The sequence below is a fragment of the Triturus cristatus genome, chromosome 1_1 (genome assembly GCF_964204655.1).
Source record: "Triturus cristatus chromosome 1_1, aTriCri1.1, whole genome shotgun sequence".
In the NCBI taxonomy this organism is placed as follows: domain Eukaryota; kingdom Metazoa; phylum Chordata; class Amphibia; order Caudata; family Salamandridae; genus Triturus; species Triturus cristatus.
This window is the reverse complement of record NC_140579.1, coordinates 905,496,948-905,513,611: the sequence shown is the minus strand read 5'-3', so window position 1 is coordinate 905,513,611 and position 16,664 is coordinate 905,496,948. Positions and strand designations below refer to the sequence as shown.

At 41.0% G+C, this 16,664-nt stretch overlaps 1 protein-coding gene across 1 annotated transcript in view; it reads left to right on the top strand.

Moving 5' to 3' along the window:
- Nucleotides 1–15,846, top strand: part of LRP10 (LDL receptor related protein 10) — a 240,997-nt gene extending 225,151 nt beyond the window's left edge. Inside the window, exon 4 of the mRNA XM_085650709.1 lies at nucleotides 10,185–15,846. Coding sequence (XP_085506835.1) covers nucleotides 10,185–10,889 — 705 coding nt within the window. The 3' untranslated portion in view covers nucleotides 10,890–15,846. The remainder of the gene's footprint in view (nucleotides 1–10,184) is intronic.
- The last annotated feature ends 818 nt before the right edge of the window (nucleotides 15,847–16,664 follow it).

Sequence of the window (16,664 nt, the reverse complement as noted above, 5' to 3'; positions counted from 1 at the left end):
GCAGGGCCTTTGCAGCCAAGATTATTTTGTGGGTGGAGACGTGCGATTGCTTTGCCTCACTCCATGTAGCCAAAGAATAAAGTCTTGTGGATTCTAATTGTTTTCTTAAGGCGAGGAAACACCTCATTCTGCATGTTCAACCTTTATCGTACACTTCTCCCTTACAGTTTAGGTTTCAGTTGTATCTTGTGTATTCAAGGGGTTGCTTTCTGGATGCAGACAAATTACTTTAGAATAAACACTGGGAAAACTGATATATTTTCTTTTTTGGTGTGTGATCCCCAGTCTTTGTGGTTTGTGATTAGCGTCCTTGGGCACTCCTCTGGCTCTGGTTGCCCAAGACACAACTTGGGAATTGTATTTGGCCACAAATTATGTTTTTCCTCAGCTGAATATACAGACTTCTTCCTGTTTTTTGCGTTCTTAGAATGTTGAGAATTTGTTCCAATACTGCTTATAGCCCACTGCAGTAATATTGCTTAAGCCCTAAAAGCAGCCTGTTTAGACTATAGCCATGCAGTTTATTTAGGCATTACTGTCCACGGTATGTAGGCCATACAAGACGTAGCACACCGCTTGTTCTTGGTTTGCCATGGAGTAGTCACATTACTGAATTTCTCCAAAAGCTCCATTGGCTTTAGGCACATAAGCGTATACTTCAAAAGCCTTATGAATTTGTCATTAAGCCTTACTGTAAACGGGGATGGAGCATCTCTACTTCTGTCAGACATTACTTTTCCAGCATGTACACTCAGATCTGCATCTGCAGATTTGCAGTCTCTCCCTTTAGTTAGTAGGGTTTAGGCAGGAGGGTGCCCATTCTCATTTTTTCCTCTGCATAAATAGGGAACACTTTTCTAGCTCATCTGTGATCAGTCAACCATTTTCACTTCCATAAGTTACTTAAGACCTAGCATTTTTCTTCTACATTCTTCTTTTAGGCATTATTAACAGACAACTGTCAGCAGAAATGTTTCACATAGCATCAGGATAACTCCAAAACAGAACCCCATCGCTCCTCCCTTTCCCCCTCCTGCACCACCCCCTCCCTCCTCCTCCCCCGAGAGAAAAACTAGACAGCAGAAGAAAAAGGGAAAAGCGAACCCCACAGTCCGTTGCGTAGGGCTATAATGCTTAACTCGCGCATTGGTGCAGTTCGGGAAGGCGCAAGAGTTGCAAATATCTAGGGCAGGACAGCTCACGAAATTCAGTGCACAACAAGGTAACAAATGGCTGCCACACCTCAGCAAAAGAGGCCCGTCCCTCTGCAGCACAAAAGTGTTGCGTTCCATGCCTAAAACAAACCACAAGCGGTGCAACCACCCCTGCAACGTTGGCGTTCTATCTGTGCCCCAATGCGCTATGAGGTCACAGTTTAATGCTCTATAAAGATGTTTTATTCGTTTTTTCATTTTCTTCAGGAGGAAAAGATGGTATGATGCTCTCGTTTTCTTGCCGATGTGTTCTTCGAAAGGGAGTACAGTGTCCAGGGTGAATCCAAGTGATTTTGAGTTTTGTGTCTACTGGGTGGTCGAGTTGTACAGGTTGCTTTCGGAGAATCAGACTTTAATTTGTGGTTGGTTGTTGCTGTTGTCAAACTGGACAAATTATGCCTTGGTTGGGTAGGATCTTGATGTCCAGTTCTGAATATTCTAGAGGCCAGCTTGGAGATTTCAAATGTGAGTAGGGGAGATATTCAGATTAAATTGTTTGTCAGTGTATTGGTGGCTCTTGATGCGGCTGTTGGTGAGGAGGGCTCCATGATGTTCCATGTAGATCTTGATGATGAGGGGGGACAAGATAAAACTCTAGAGTAATTCATTGGAGATAGGTAACTCTTGATGTTCTTCAGGGGTGAATGAGTGATGGTGTCCTGGGGACCACTGTAGGACCATATTAGAGAGGTCCGTTTTTGTTTTTCCTTGGTTGGATTAATGTTTATTGGTAGATTGTGCCTAAGGCTGAGAGAGATTGAGTAAGAACGAGTGATCGGGGTTCATTATTGGCAGTAATCAGGTTTTAACTACCTGAACGATAATCTTCTCTGTGCTGCAGCGTGGTTTGAAGCCAAATTGGTCAGCTTGGAGAAGGTCCGTTCTTGCAGATTCTGGTTTTGAGTTGCATTAAGGCTGTTTTGTGATGGATGGAAGCTGGGCAATTTGAGCAGTAGTTGATGAGTTTGTCTGGCTCAAGGAGGGCTTCTTAAGGAAGGAAGCTGATCTGTTTTGAGGTTCATATGTGAAGGCTCCTTGATTGATGGTGTGTTGATATTATTGATGAGTCCTAAGCAAGAAGGCAAGTTTGCACAATGTATGATGTTAAAATTTCATCTTCATAGGTAGTTGCTTTGAGGAAGTTGGTGATGTCCGTGAAGTCAGAGTGCTGGAGGAGGCTTTCTATTTGTGGTTTCACAAAGGTTTGCAGGCAGTGTCGATGTCTGTTTTGTTGTGTCGATGTGGGTTCTCTTTTGTACATTTTCTATATAAACATTGCTCTGGAAGGAAAATAGAAGAGAAGTAAAACATATTTTCGAATGGAAAGCACTGTAGTACCGCATATACATTTGTGGAAATTTACACCTGCCAAATTCGCATACATGTAAAGGTGTATAGTTATAGTTAGGACCGAGTTCCCATAGGAAATCTCAAAATTCTATTTTGAATAACTTTGGCGCCGGTTGACGAATCCTCGCGAAATTTTCAAAACTAATGGGGCGCTCCGCTCAGCTCCTACCATGAAAGTCTCGGGGTAATTCGTCAAGCGGGGGCTGAGAAAAAAGGGGGGTCCCAAAACGCGTTTTCCCCATGCATTTTCCCATAGGACCTTTAGTCGAAGGTACAGCCCGAACGGCTGAACAGAATTACTTGAAATTTGGCAAAGAGGTAGTCCTCAGGTCAGGCATGTGCCTTTTGCATATATGGTGTCAATCTGTTCAGTAGTTCCTGAGAAAATTGCAGTTAAAAGTACATAAATATCTATAAGCGCGCACCGTAACGTGCGCGAGCGTAATTCTGATTGGTGGTTACATGTCAGTCAACATTCGAATCGGTCGAAATCAGGAAGTGTCGGACGCCATTTTGTGTGTCGCAGTGAAAAAGAAAGGTGGAGAACGTGAAAAGGGGGCAGGGTAGAGAGTTCCTGACCCCCTAGCCTTTGTCAGGGGGTCCCTGAAGGACCCCGAAGGGTGAAAAAAACATTTTTTTTTTTTTTTTAAATTGCGGGGTGCGCGCACGGTGAAAAACCCTTAAAAAAAAAAAATACATTTCAAACTGTTTGTAAGTTTATAGAAGATATTAACTATGCTGTTCAAATTTAAAAAAAAAAGAGCTGAGCCATTCCATATTACAGGATACAGTCAATCTATAACTATATACATAGGTAGTTTATTGTAAAATAAATATATAAAAAATATAATAATATATACATAAATTAGCATTTAAAAAACCTTACAAATTCACTAAAAAAAACATAGGTTTCACAGATGTTATAGTTAGGAATTAGCATTTAAAAAACCTTGCAAATTCACTGAAAAAACCATAGGTTTCACACATGTTATAGTTAGCTGGACATTTCACTCGTAAAAAACCATTGAAATTCCCCCGTTATAGTTAGTTCAGCTAACTATAACTCGCGCGACCAAATCCACTGCTGATGACGTCACATATTACATCACTCATGACATGGTCAGTGACATCACTCATGACATCACTGATGACATCTCAAATGACATCACTGATGACATCATCCAGTGAATGTGTCTTTCTGAAAAATAAATATTTTTTATATATGTATATCTAAAGGTTAATGGAAGATTAAATGGGTAAATAAGTGTCTAAATGGATTTTTTTGTGTAAAATTAATTGTATAACTGACTTATTAACAGTATCTTAGTGAATACAGTGATGTAATATGTGACGTCATCAGCAGTGGATTGCGGTCGCGCGAGTTATAGTTAGCTGAACTAACTATAACGGGGGAATTTCAATGGTTTTTTACGAGTGAAATGTCCAGCTAAATATAACATGTGTGAAACCTATGGTTTTTTCAGTATATATATTATCTACTGGCGGTCGCCAGTAGATAGTTATAGTTACAACCTAGTTTCCATAGGAAATCTCAAAATTCGATTTTGAATAACTTTGGCGCCGGTTTACGAATCCTCGCGAAATTTTCAAAACTAATGGGGCGCTCCGTTCAGCTCCTACCCTGAAAGTCTCGGGGTGATTCGTCAAGCGGGGGCCGAGAAAAAAGGGGGGTCCCAAAACGCGTTTTCCCCATGCATTTTACCATAGGACCTTTAGACACAGCTACAGCCAGAATGGCTGAACAGAATTACTTGAAATTTGGCAAAGAGGTAGTCCTCAGGTCAGGCATGTGCCTTTTGCATATATGGTGTAAATCCGTTCAGTAGTTCCTGAGAAAATCAAAAGTAAAATCATATACATATCTGGGCGGAGCCTAACCACACATCTCATTGTGAGATCTGATTGGCTGTCAGCACTTCATCCAAGAAGTGTTGGCAGCCATCTTGGGACCAATATACATGATAGCACCTCATTAAAAAGCATTGCAGTTAATAGAAGGTTTTAAGACTTTAGTTACATTATAAATCATTTGTTGATGGTACCATACTCATTTTAGGAATTGTGGTGTGTTCTAAGGTGATTTTACCATATGAAAAAGCCTTCTGCTGTGATATCATAAATCATGTTTGAGAGAAAACTATTTTCACATGCTTTTCCCACAGAGGTTTGGAAGGTGATCTATAAGCTAAACTGAGAGCATTTTTTCTGTAAATTCACATTATCTTTCTCAGTCGTGTGAGAATGAAGTCTGACATTCTCAGTAAAACATGTACATCCAACAAGGGCAGAGACTGTCAGTTGATTCCTTTGTGTTCTACTGCAGCTTCCCAGAGTGTTCCAAAGAACAACTAGAGCGCTAACAGTCTTACTTATGACAAAGGTATGGCACACCTGAAGCCATCTTGATTGGAATAAAGTGGTAACATTTAAAACATTTAATTTAAAAAGGAACAAAATGAGAGGGTTAATTTTGCCATAGAATGTATGATTAGTGCTGCAGAAAGAAAAATTAGGGCACATTTTGAGTGACTTCTCAAATCTTCCTCTATTTCATTAAAGAATTCTGACGTGCAGACTGAAACATGCACTTTCAATACCAGCAGCAGACTTCCCTGGTGAGCAGTAGCTTTACTACAGTGATCTAATGAGCAACTAGAGTGCTAACATTCTGAATTTATGGCAAATGTGTGACACATCTGAATGCCTTCTTCATTGAATCAAAGTAAAAAACTGACAGTATGCCTACTGAGGAGACTGCAGTAAATGAGGAAATTAGGAAACTTCATAACAAGTCTCCCAAGATGGCCACCAGAGACAAAAGAGCCCAAATGTAGCACAAATATCACCGAGATGTAGCCCAAGTATAGCCCAATGACAGAAATCCCAGAGTGTTTTAAAGAACAACTAGAGCGCTAACAGTCTTACTTATGACAAAGGTATGGCACACCTGCAGCCATCTTGATTGGAATAAAGTGGTAACATTTAAAACATTTAATTTGCAAAGGAACAAAATGAGGGGGTTCATTTTGCCATAGAAATTATGACTAATGCTGCAGAAAGAAAACTTAGGGCACGTTTTGACTTCTCAAATCCTCTTCTATTTCATTAAAAAGTTCTGACATGCAGACTGAAACATGCACTTTGAATACCAGCAGCAGACTTCCCTGGTGAGCAGTAGCTTTACTACAGTGATCTAATGAGGAACTAGAGTGCTACCATTCAGAATTTATGGCAAATGTGTCACATCTGAATGCCTTCTTGATGGAACCAAAGTAAACAAGCATTGAAAAGGCAATAGGTCTCGCCCTCGTTTAAGTTAAAGCAATTCTGTTTGTAATTAGGTGGCTTTTTAGCTTTGCTTTTATTAGTGTTTTTCAAAATTTCATGTAAATAACATGCATATCTGTATATGTATGCATGCATTTATATTTGTATTTATATAGATATGCAGATTATATATATGTTTATATATGTATGTATATACATACATATACACATACATATATTTAAATGCATATATGTGCATATGTGTGCGGGTAGAGAGGTAGAGGTAGAGAGATAGAGAGTAGTAGAGAAAGAGGTAGAGAAAGGTAAAGAGGTAGAGAGTAGAGGATGAGTAATAGAGAGTAGTAGAGAGAGTAGTAGAGAGAGTAGTAGAGAGAGAGTAGGAGAGAGTAGTAGGGAGTAGTAGGGAGTGAGTAGTAGAGAGTGAGAAGTAGAGAGTAGTAGAGAGTGAGTAGTAGAGAGGGAGTAGTAGAGGGAGTAGTAGAGAGTGAGTAGTAGAGAGTGAGTATTAGAGAGTAGCAGAGAGAGAGTAGCAGAGAGTAGTAGAGAGAGAGTAGTAGAGAGAGAGTAGTAGAGAGAGAGTAGTAGAGAGAGTGAGTAGTAGAGAGAGTGAGTAGTATAGAGAGTGAGTAGTAGAGAGTAGTAGAGAGAGTAGTAGATAGTACAGAGTGAATAGTAGAGAGTGATTAGTAGAGAGTAGTGGAGAAGTAGAGAGTGAGTAGTAGGGAGTAGTAGGGAGTAGTAGAGAGTGAGTAGTAGAGAGTGAGTAGTAGAGAGTGAGTAGTAGAGAGTGAGTAGTAGAGTGAGTAGTAGAGGGCGAGTAGTAGAGGGCGAGTAGTAGAGGGCGAGTAGTAGAGGGCGAGTAGTAGAGGGCGAGTAGTAGAGGGTGAGTAGTAGAGAGTGAGTAGTAGAGAGTAGTAGAGAGTAGTAGAGAGTAGTAGAGAGTAAGTAGTGTAGAGAGTGTAGTAGAGAGTGAGTGTAGTAGAGAGTGAGTGTAGTAGAGAGTGAGTGTAGTAGAGAGTGAGTGTAGTAGAGAGTGAGTGTAGTAGAGAGTGAGTGTAGTAGAGAGTGAGTGTAGTAGAGAGAGAGTGTAGTAGAGAGAGAGTGTAGTAGAGAGAGAGTGTAGTAGAGAGAGAGAGTAGTAGAGAGAGAGAGTAGTGTAGTAGAGAGTGTAGTAGAGTAGTAGAGTAGTAAGTAGAGAGTGAGTAGTAGAGAGTGAGTAGTAGAGAGTGAGTAGTAGAGAGTGAGTAGTAGAGAGTGAGTAGTAGAGAGTGAGTAGTTTAATTTAAAAGGAACACAATGAGGAGGTTCATTTTGCCATAGAAATTATGATTAGTGAGGAAAAAAGAAAAATTATGGCACATTTTGAGTGACTTATCAAATCCTCTTCTATTTCATTAAAAAATTCTGACATGCAGACTGAAACATGCACTTTCAATACCAGCAGCAGACTTCCCTGGTGAGCAGTAGCTTTACTACAGTGATCTAATGAGCAACTACAGTGCTAACATTCAGAATTTATGGCAAATGTGTGACACATCTGAATGCCTTCTTGATGGAATCAAAGTAAACAAGCATTGAAAATGCAATAGGTCTCACCCTCGTTTAAGTTAAAGCAATTCTGTTTGTAATTAGGTGGCTTTTTAGCTTTGCTTGTATTAGTTTTTCAAACTTTCATATACATACCATGCATATGTATGCATATATGTATATGTTTGCATGAATTTATATTTATATAGATATGCAGATTATAATTATATGTTTATATATTCACTGAAAAAACCATAGGTTTCACACACGTTATAGTTACAAATTAGGATTTAAAAAACCTTGCAAATTCACTTAAAACCATAGGTTTCACACATGGTATAGTTAGCTGGACATTTCACTCGTAAAAAACCAATGAAATTCCCCCGTTATAGTTAGTGCAGGCAACTATAACTCACGCGACCGCAATCCTCTGCTGATGACGTCAGATATTACATCACTGTATTTAGACACTTATTTACCCATGTCTTCTTCCATTAATCTTTAGCAATACATATATTACAAATATTTATTTTTCATAAAGACACATATGTCATCAGTGATGTAATATCTGACGTCATCAGCAGAGGATTGCGGTCGCGTGAGTTATAGTTGCCTGCACTAACTATAACGGGGGAATTTCATTGGTTTTTTACGAGTGAAATGTCCAGCTAACTATAACATGTGTGAAACCTATGGTTTTTTCAGTGAATTTGCAAGGTTTTTTAAATGCTAATTCGTAACTATAACGTGTGTGAAACCTATGGTTTTTTCAGTGAATTTGTACGGTTTTTTAAATGCTAAATTATTTATTTATAATTTTTTTTTTTTTTTTTTTAAGTTTTTCACCGTGCACGCACCGTGATTTTTTTTTTTTTTAAATTGCGGGGTGCGCGCACCGTGCGCTTCAAGCACCGTGCGCGCACAGTGGCCGCTTGGTGCGCTACGCGCACCAAGCACCCACAGTTCGCAGTTCGTGACGTGCGCGCGCGGTGCGCGCACCTCGCAATTAAAAAAAATATATTTTTTTCTCACTTGGGGTCCTTCTGTGACCCCCTGACCGAGGCTAGGGGGTCAGGAACTGTCCACTCTGCCCCCTTTTCACGTTCTCCACCTTTTTTTTTCACCCCCTCAGACTGCGACAGACAAAATGGCGGCCGACACTTCCTGGTTTCGACCGATTCGAATGTTTACCGACATCTAACAACCAATCAGAATTGCACTCGCGCACGGCACGCGCACGGTGCGCGCGTATAGATATTGATATGCTTTTAAATGCTATTTTCTCAGGAAATACTGAACAGATTTACACCAGACCTGCAAAAGGCACTTCCTTGACCTTATGGCTACCTCTCTGCCAAATTTCAGGTAATTCTGTTCAGCCGTTCGGGCTGTAGCTGCGACTAAAGGTTCTATGGAAAAATGCATGGGGAAAACGTGTTTTGGGACCCCCCCTTTTTCTCGGACCCCGCTTGACGAATCACCCCGAGACTTTCAGGGTAGGAGCTGAGCGGAGCGCCCCATTAGTTTTGACAATTTCGCGAGGATTCGTCAACCGGCGCCAAAGTTATTCAAAATAGAATTTTCAGATTTCCTATGGAAACTAGGTTGTAACTATAACTATCTACTGGCGACCCCCAGTAGATTATTTATATTATTTGTTTTATTTTTTTTCTTCCTAGGAATTGGATAATACATTGTATTTTTTTCTTTTAGTTGTATATATCCCGAATTTGTGGACGCAAAGATATCTTTCATTTGATAAATGCAAACCATACACAGATTTTGCAAATGTATTGGGTTTGCGAGTCCACAAAGTGTGCTTTTTCTAATGGGATTCATTGAAGTTGTAATTTTATAACTGGGACAGCATATTACATGGCTGATCTGTGTGCAGTACACACGTTATCCATTTGTATCCGACACAATTCAAAGTCTTTTCGAAAAAGATAAGATGTCTGTAACAGAAAGGCGTGCAATTAAGTTACAATCATAGAAATTTCTGTGACGACTTTTCCTCCGCTTGTTGGCACGTCACAGTGCACAGTACTGTGGCACCTTTATCTGGCATGGGGCGCACGAGGATTACTGTGTAAAATTCTACATTGCACCTGAAGTCAAAAGCTACCTCAGCCGCATAAAACATTTGACAAGAATGAAATTGTTATTAAATATATTGTCAGACATCCGAAAATCGTGTCACGATGTAAAAAATGCAAAATATATGTAAACGCTGAGCGTTGCCCTGTCGTTTTGTGATTGAAACTAAACGATAAGCTAGCTATGATTTGTTTTTCAGTGTCCCTGGCCCAAGGCATGCTAATGAATAAATTCACCCTACACTTCATTCCCCAGTATCACAGAAGTAAATTATGTTGTCTGCTGCTTTCAATTGCAGAGTTACGAAGTGTTTTCATGCGAGGGGGGTCTCGGGGAAACGAGTTGAAAGGGGCAGTTCGTGACTACAATTTACAATATTTAAGCGTTGGAGACGGGTGCCCTTACTGACTCAATCTAAGAGTGTGGTACTCCTAATGTGTAGCTACAAACCAATCCTTAATTAAAAAAAAATACTGCAGAAATGATGAACTTCCATCACAGAGAGGCGCATTGAGATGGTCCAGGCAGAATGTCATTTAGGGGACTTTTCTCAAACCTACAGTATCGCAAGGAGAGAAGATGTGTTGGAGCGGTGGCGAGATATTAATATGCAAAGTTTTTATTAAAGTTATTTTCTGTATTTGCGGCATGATTCCCTCAATTTAATTCCTTTTTGTTTTCCCATAGAATTCCGTGCTGGGGAATATAAGAGTGTTACTGCAGATTTTACGACGGGACCAGTCGCAGGCCGCGCCAGGCCGCAGACGACGATGTGGACTTCACGCCCGCCGAGTTCTGCGACGCCTGAGGCGATGGAGCCTCCTGCCCAGATCGGCCGTTGCCTCATCCTTTGGTGGTAACTCTGGACAGCAGCCGCCACCGCTTGGCACAGACGTTGCCGACACAGGAGATGGCACAACCAGCCGTCAAGCAGTGACCTCGCTTCCCGAAACGGGCAGCACTTGTGAAGTTCCGCCGCTGCCAGCAAAAAGTCCGTCTTCATCTGCAGACGCGTCTGATTCTCGAGCTGTGCAGGAACCGGCAGCACCCCGAGACAGGACAGCCCCTCGAGGCACTCAACAGTACCCAACTGTGGCCTTCACCAACTTCGGTGCTGCCCTCTCCGATGTAGTCCAAGCCCTGCGAGCCAGCCTCTTCTCACAGCCGTCGCGCAGGTCTCCTGGGGGCCCAGAAATGCTGCTGCCCACACAGCATACCCCTCCTGCGGATGATGATGATGACGACGACGATGACGTCCTGTTACTGCCACTAGCTGAGGCTCGGGGATATCCACCCCAGCAGGCGGCAAGGGAGAGCCTGCCTTGGAATCCCCCTCTCACGGCGGACGGCCGCAGTGACCAAGACGACGATGTTATGCTTCTGCCTTATTAATTAAAATCAGATCCAGTTATGGGGCACCCCTTTTTCGCAGTCCCTGGGAGGGTAGGGGCGTGAAATGTTTTTGTATTGGTCGGAACACCGACGAGGCCGGGGGAGATAGTAAACACCGTAAGCAACATCACATTTGCCAATAAGGCCTACTCTCGGCACTGGCTGAGGCAGTCAACTCCTCGAAAAGCACTTGGTGGCTTCTGAAAGCCCAGCACTTGCTATTGTTGTAAACTCCTCCTCCCACGTCTTTCCCCTTTCTTTCACTTTGCACTCGGGGTGATTCATTTTCTTTGCGAGTCACATTAACATGTTCCTCATCTACCATTTTTTTGGGGCTCAGATGGCATTGTGGGTTAATGCAAAGGGAAATGCCCATCTTGTGAGCACATGGGTATCCCGGTCAGAAGGCCAAGAAGGTTCATGGAGCTCAGTGATTATCGTGTGTACTGCAAATATCAATTGGACTCGGAGGGTTACAAAATCGCATTGCTTGTGTGTGTAAAATGCAGATTTGAATGGCTGCTGGCCTACTACGCTACTCAAGGAAGATGGAAGGACTACGATGGGTCTGGGTAATAACACTTTAATTTGAAAGCTAGAAGCCTCAAGATTGTGGCAAAAACGTAATATAGGTTTATATGGTTAATATCTGACGGGGTTTCGAGTCGTTTTTCTGTTCAACATTCCTGTGTGTTTAAAATTGTTCGTTTTTTAATCTTATTCATTTTTACATGTCTGTATAGCCTTTTCTTTAGCTTACACTTTCATTTTTGTGTTTTGTATTTTAATTTTTAATTTTGGACAGTTATTTTCTTTTCCCTTTCCTATTTTATTTCAGAAGTTTTCGGATTAATTTTCACTTATATTTGTAAGTTGTAGTGGCTATTGTCTCATGTGATGTCCCCTCCCCCAGTCTGTTCCTTCTTTGCGGGGGAGGCGAGCCATTGTCTGCCAAAATAGAGGAATAATAGTGGTGATCTTGTGTGAGGTGGTGATTTTTTATTTTTTACCTCTCCGCATTTGTGAGTAGGTTGCCTGAGCTAATAGAAAAATGTATATACTTTTAAGGACTGTATCTCAAATGTGGGTTAAAAATGTGATTCTTTTTGCAGGCCATCTTGCCCTTCCATCTTCTGTGGTCTGCACTAAGTGCACCATCGAGTAACGATAGTGCCTACAATATATTTAAATAACCAAGAACTGGATAATTTGGTGGTGGACACTTTATAAATGATGAAAACAATCAACGCAGATGCTGAATTTTTTTCTTCAAACTCTCGCAGTTGAAGTTCAAAGAAATATTTTTTTCCCGGCATTCATTTTTGGGTAAATGAGAATGGAGGTTTCTAATTTTATACTCAGTCAGTAAATAGAGCTTTATTTCGGCAAATCAGCCATAAAAGCAGTACAATCAAAGAAAACACATAAAAACTATTGTCTTATAAATTGCTAAAACTAGTAAAAAAGCTCTACGTAGACTTTAATTTAAGTTTAAAAAAAACAAAAAAAACCTGTAGATGCAGTAAGTTCTAAAACACAAACAATCGCCCATTAGTTGTCATTGAAGGTGGCTAAAGGACATAAACCTAGGTGCTCCCTTTTTTCTAAGTCTATAATCGTGGCTCTACGGGTGCACCACATTGAGAGCAGGAATCTAGAAGTGACGAATACAATCAATGGAGTGCAGTCGTATTTCAAAAGTCTATATACTTCCAGATAATTCCTAATTCCTAGGTTATTACATAATTGCCGAATCCACCTTACTCTAGCTCTTTTATATAGGGGGCAAAACATTATTTTATAGTAAATATATGAAGTATGGTGACGCTAGGTTTCTTGTTTATACTTTTTTAAATGTGTGAAATTGTCCCCAGATTCTCAAAATGTGGTGGCATTGACTCTTGATAAGAAAGTTGGTGATGTAATGAAGAAAGAAAATCTTTCCCTTTTACGATCTGTAAACCACAACCACACAGCTTCTCTTTTCCGAGTGATTTCAGTTAAAAAAAGAAGATTTTTAAGGTGGAAGTTGAACATTTGTAAGATGGTTTAACAATTTTTTTCATTTACATATCCTGTTATGAGGACATTTTAATTCAAATCTGTGGAGAAATATTAGAGGGCCAATGGACTCGCAATTTGCCCCGTAGCTTCATGGAAGCCACGAAGTAGAAATAAAATGGCTGCATTAGGTGCAGAACTGCAATGGCTACAGAAAGTTAAACTTTTTAAGAGTAAAATGCGTATAGGCCATATCAATATATTTTTGTAAGGGGATGACAATGGTTATGAGAGGACATTAGTTCTAGAACACTAGGATGTCTCTGTCCGAAGAAACACCACTACTTGAATGGAGTAAAAGCCGGCTTCTGTTTTTCTGAATGCCATGTTCTGGCAGTTAATATAGCTGTTAGCATTGCTCTGTAGCGCTTTTGGCAACTTCCCACATATGTCCATTGCAGACAGAATCTGATTCCAGTTGTGACGATGTGTTAATTTTAAAGAGAGTTGTTATGGGGAATACGGTGCGTTGGCCTGTGAAGGATCTGTCCAGAGAGGACCCTCATGCTGCAGTGACTTCCAGCAGACATTTGCAGCCTGACTCTTTCAGCAGAGGTCCTGTAAGAAGCATAGAGACGTTAGTGCTGATGGATTTTCAGTGGTAAGATACATCAGGCCACAAGTCCTAAAAAAAAAAAAAAGTGGGAGGACTAACCAAGTTAGACAGTATGCAAGTGACATCATGGGTCTTGACATTGAAGTGCGTGACATCAAGACACGTAACACCACACTTAGCATCACAACCCATGACCTATCAGAAAATGACATCACAAAAAGTGACATCAGATCTTAAGATCTCACACATGTTTATCAGGTCTTTCATGAGTACATTTGAGCGCATTACAATATTTAATAAATGAGATTTTGCGTCAGGGTTGTTCCAAAAAAAGTGATGCAACCCAGACGCAAAATCTGGGCCTCAACTTATACATTTACTTTTTAAATCCCTACCACAAAGAACCTGGCAACAAGGAGAACCATGGCAGTAAATTTGTTCTGCTTGATTAGGTGAAATTTTGCATTTTAAAATATCTTATGGGTTTAAGGCACCTGCTGCAGAGATCTTTGCGTGACAAATCTCAGGAAATAATAATAATGGTAAGATAACTCTGGAGGTTGATGTATTTGCTGGAGAGATCTCTGCTTTGCCTAGTCCTAGTTTTGAATAAAAATAGCATAGAGGATTAATAGATCTCCTGCAAAGCACATCATGTAACATGCAAATGACAGTTTTTTGGCTTATGTAAATGTGTGAAATGGGTTACAGCTTTTAACACAGAGATATTCTTTTATTACTCGCAGTTCATAAATTGACACTGTCTTATGTAACACATCCTGCACATTGATTTACACAGTTGTCAATGTATAATGTGTATGCATGATGTAAAGCGCTCTGACACCCTGCATTGCAATGAATAGTGCGATAAAAGAAATAAAACAAAATAGAAGTAATTAAATTATTTGTGTAAAAAAACTGGGACAGGCCAACACATCTTGTCATTCCTATAGTACATACATATCTCTCATATGAAGGGACTGACCAAAGTCAAAAGCATGTCTCTCAAGTACGTGTAAAGTGATAAGGTGTGTGTCTTTGTTTCCCTGCCATTGCATTTAGGTGTGAGGCTCCCGATAGCTCCCAGCAAAGATACTCGAACAAAAGGAAGTCTGATGTCCCTTTAACGTCGGCCTTTGTTATGGGCCCAGCGGAAATTTGATAAGCCCTTTCTCTGCCTGCACTTTGCTACTCCGAATGAAAGCAGACAACATGTAGATGCTGTTAATGGTGTTCTGGTGTCTGAAAATTACACCGGGACAAGTTTAGCATATTTCTGTGGCACCCAATCTCTTGGCAGGGTAGACGGCATCCGCCCTGTGAAAAGAGTGGGCAGACGGAGTCTACCTGCGTGTACCCTCGACCTGTGCCCTAAGTTAAATTGACTAAGAGGGTTGAAGCAGTTAAACACACTGGTGACTCCCAGTAGCCTCTCAGAGTCTGAAATTAAATGTGGTCCTGGAGGAGGTTTAGATACTGTAGTGCAGCTGTGACTTCCAGTGGTAATCCAAGGATCTGGAGGTGACATACATACAAATACATCAAAGCGCAATTCACAGTGTAACAATGACTGATGGCAGGGACACTGGAATTATGTGACCGGGGATAGCAAAATTATGCAGCAGCGTTGAGTAAATTATGCGTTGTAATGCGGCACATTTTCTGATAGTATTACTTCATTACCTTAGAATTTTTACACTTGTTAACACAGTCTGAGCATTTGTTGTACGTTCTTAGTACCAATTTAATACTCAAATATAACAAAAAGCAACAGAAATTTGACCATTCGGTCTTTGCAAGGGGTCTTCTTATGAGCGGCAACACACGTCGCTGCATGTTTTAATAACTTTTGAACCGTTTGAGGTAGAAACATTTTTTTTGTTAAGATTAGCAGATTATGCAGCAGATGATAGATTATGTGCCAAATGCAGAGTAATGGGGGAAACGTCACAGCCGCATAATTTGAGTGCCCTGACTGATGGTATAATGCAAGCAGACACCTTTGCAGTTGCAGCATATATTTGTTCTTCACAGCAGAGACATTTTTAGAGGAAACAATCGCTCTCTTGTTCAATGTTTTGAATATTTGTTGGATTTTGAAGCAGAAAATAAACCTGCAAATGTGCAATTTTTTACTTTTCCTGACGCACCTTTTTATTAAATAGATGTTAAGATGTCAAAACTCTGGGAAGTCTTACATCCTTTGTGACTTGTGTGAAGTTGTGTTTTTTGTAATTACACGCTGATTAATGTGCTGTGATCAATCTTTGTGGGCTGACAGGGGCACTCAGAGGCTGTGTGAATAGTAAAGAAAAACATAAAAATTAATTTAATATCTTTTTTCTGTTGTGGTTTTTTCCTTATTCCTCTGCTTTGTCCGCCCAGCCGGTTAAAAAGGATCTGAACTGGTGTTAGGTAGAGCATAACCTAGTTTTACTTGTCTAGAACACTTCGTATCCATTCAAAATGTGGCCTCTGTCTGGAAGAAGTTATTTTAGCAGGAAGCAGAAGGGCCACACTCCCATCCCAGTTTAAATGTGGATTATTTTATGTGAAGTGATTCCCTGTAGGGATTGTGTTTGTGCTGAGTGACCACTCTCCTTTTGCCGTCTGTCCTCTGCCTCACGGTGAAGGAATGCCCTAACTGTAGGGCCAGTCAGTGCTTTAATGTGGGTGGTAGATGTGAATTAGCCTGGGGTGAGTTGTCTCTGCCCAATCAGTTGTTAACCTCTGTAAAAGTATGCAGAGCTAAAAACGGGTTTAGTGGCAACACAGCAATTGTCTTTGTCAAAGAATGTAGAAATGAGTGGATTCTCCCTGCATACCTAGTTCGTCCTTGACCTCAGAAACCAAGGACCCTCCCTCACAGTGGACTGCGTTGGACAACTCCTGGTGGCCCCCTGCCCTCGGAAACCCACCCACCCCGACGGACCATGCCCGGAACCTCGGCATCATTCTAGACTCTTCCCTCTCCTTGACCCTCTAGATCAACGCCGTCGCCTCCACCTGCTTCAACTTCCTCCGCAAGACCTTCAGGTGGATCCCCCCGAATGCAGAAACACTGTCACCCACACACTCATAGCCAGCAGACTGGACTACGGTAACGCCCTCTATGCCGGAATCAACAAAACCCTGCTACACAAGCTCCAAACCATCCA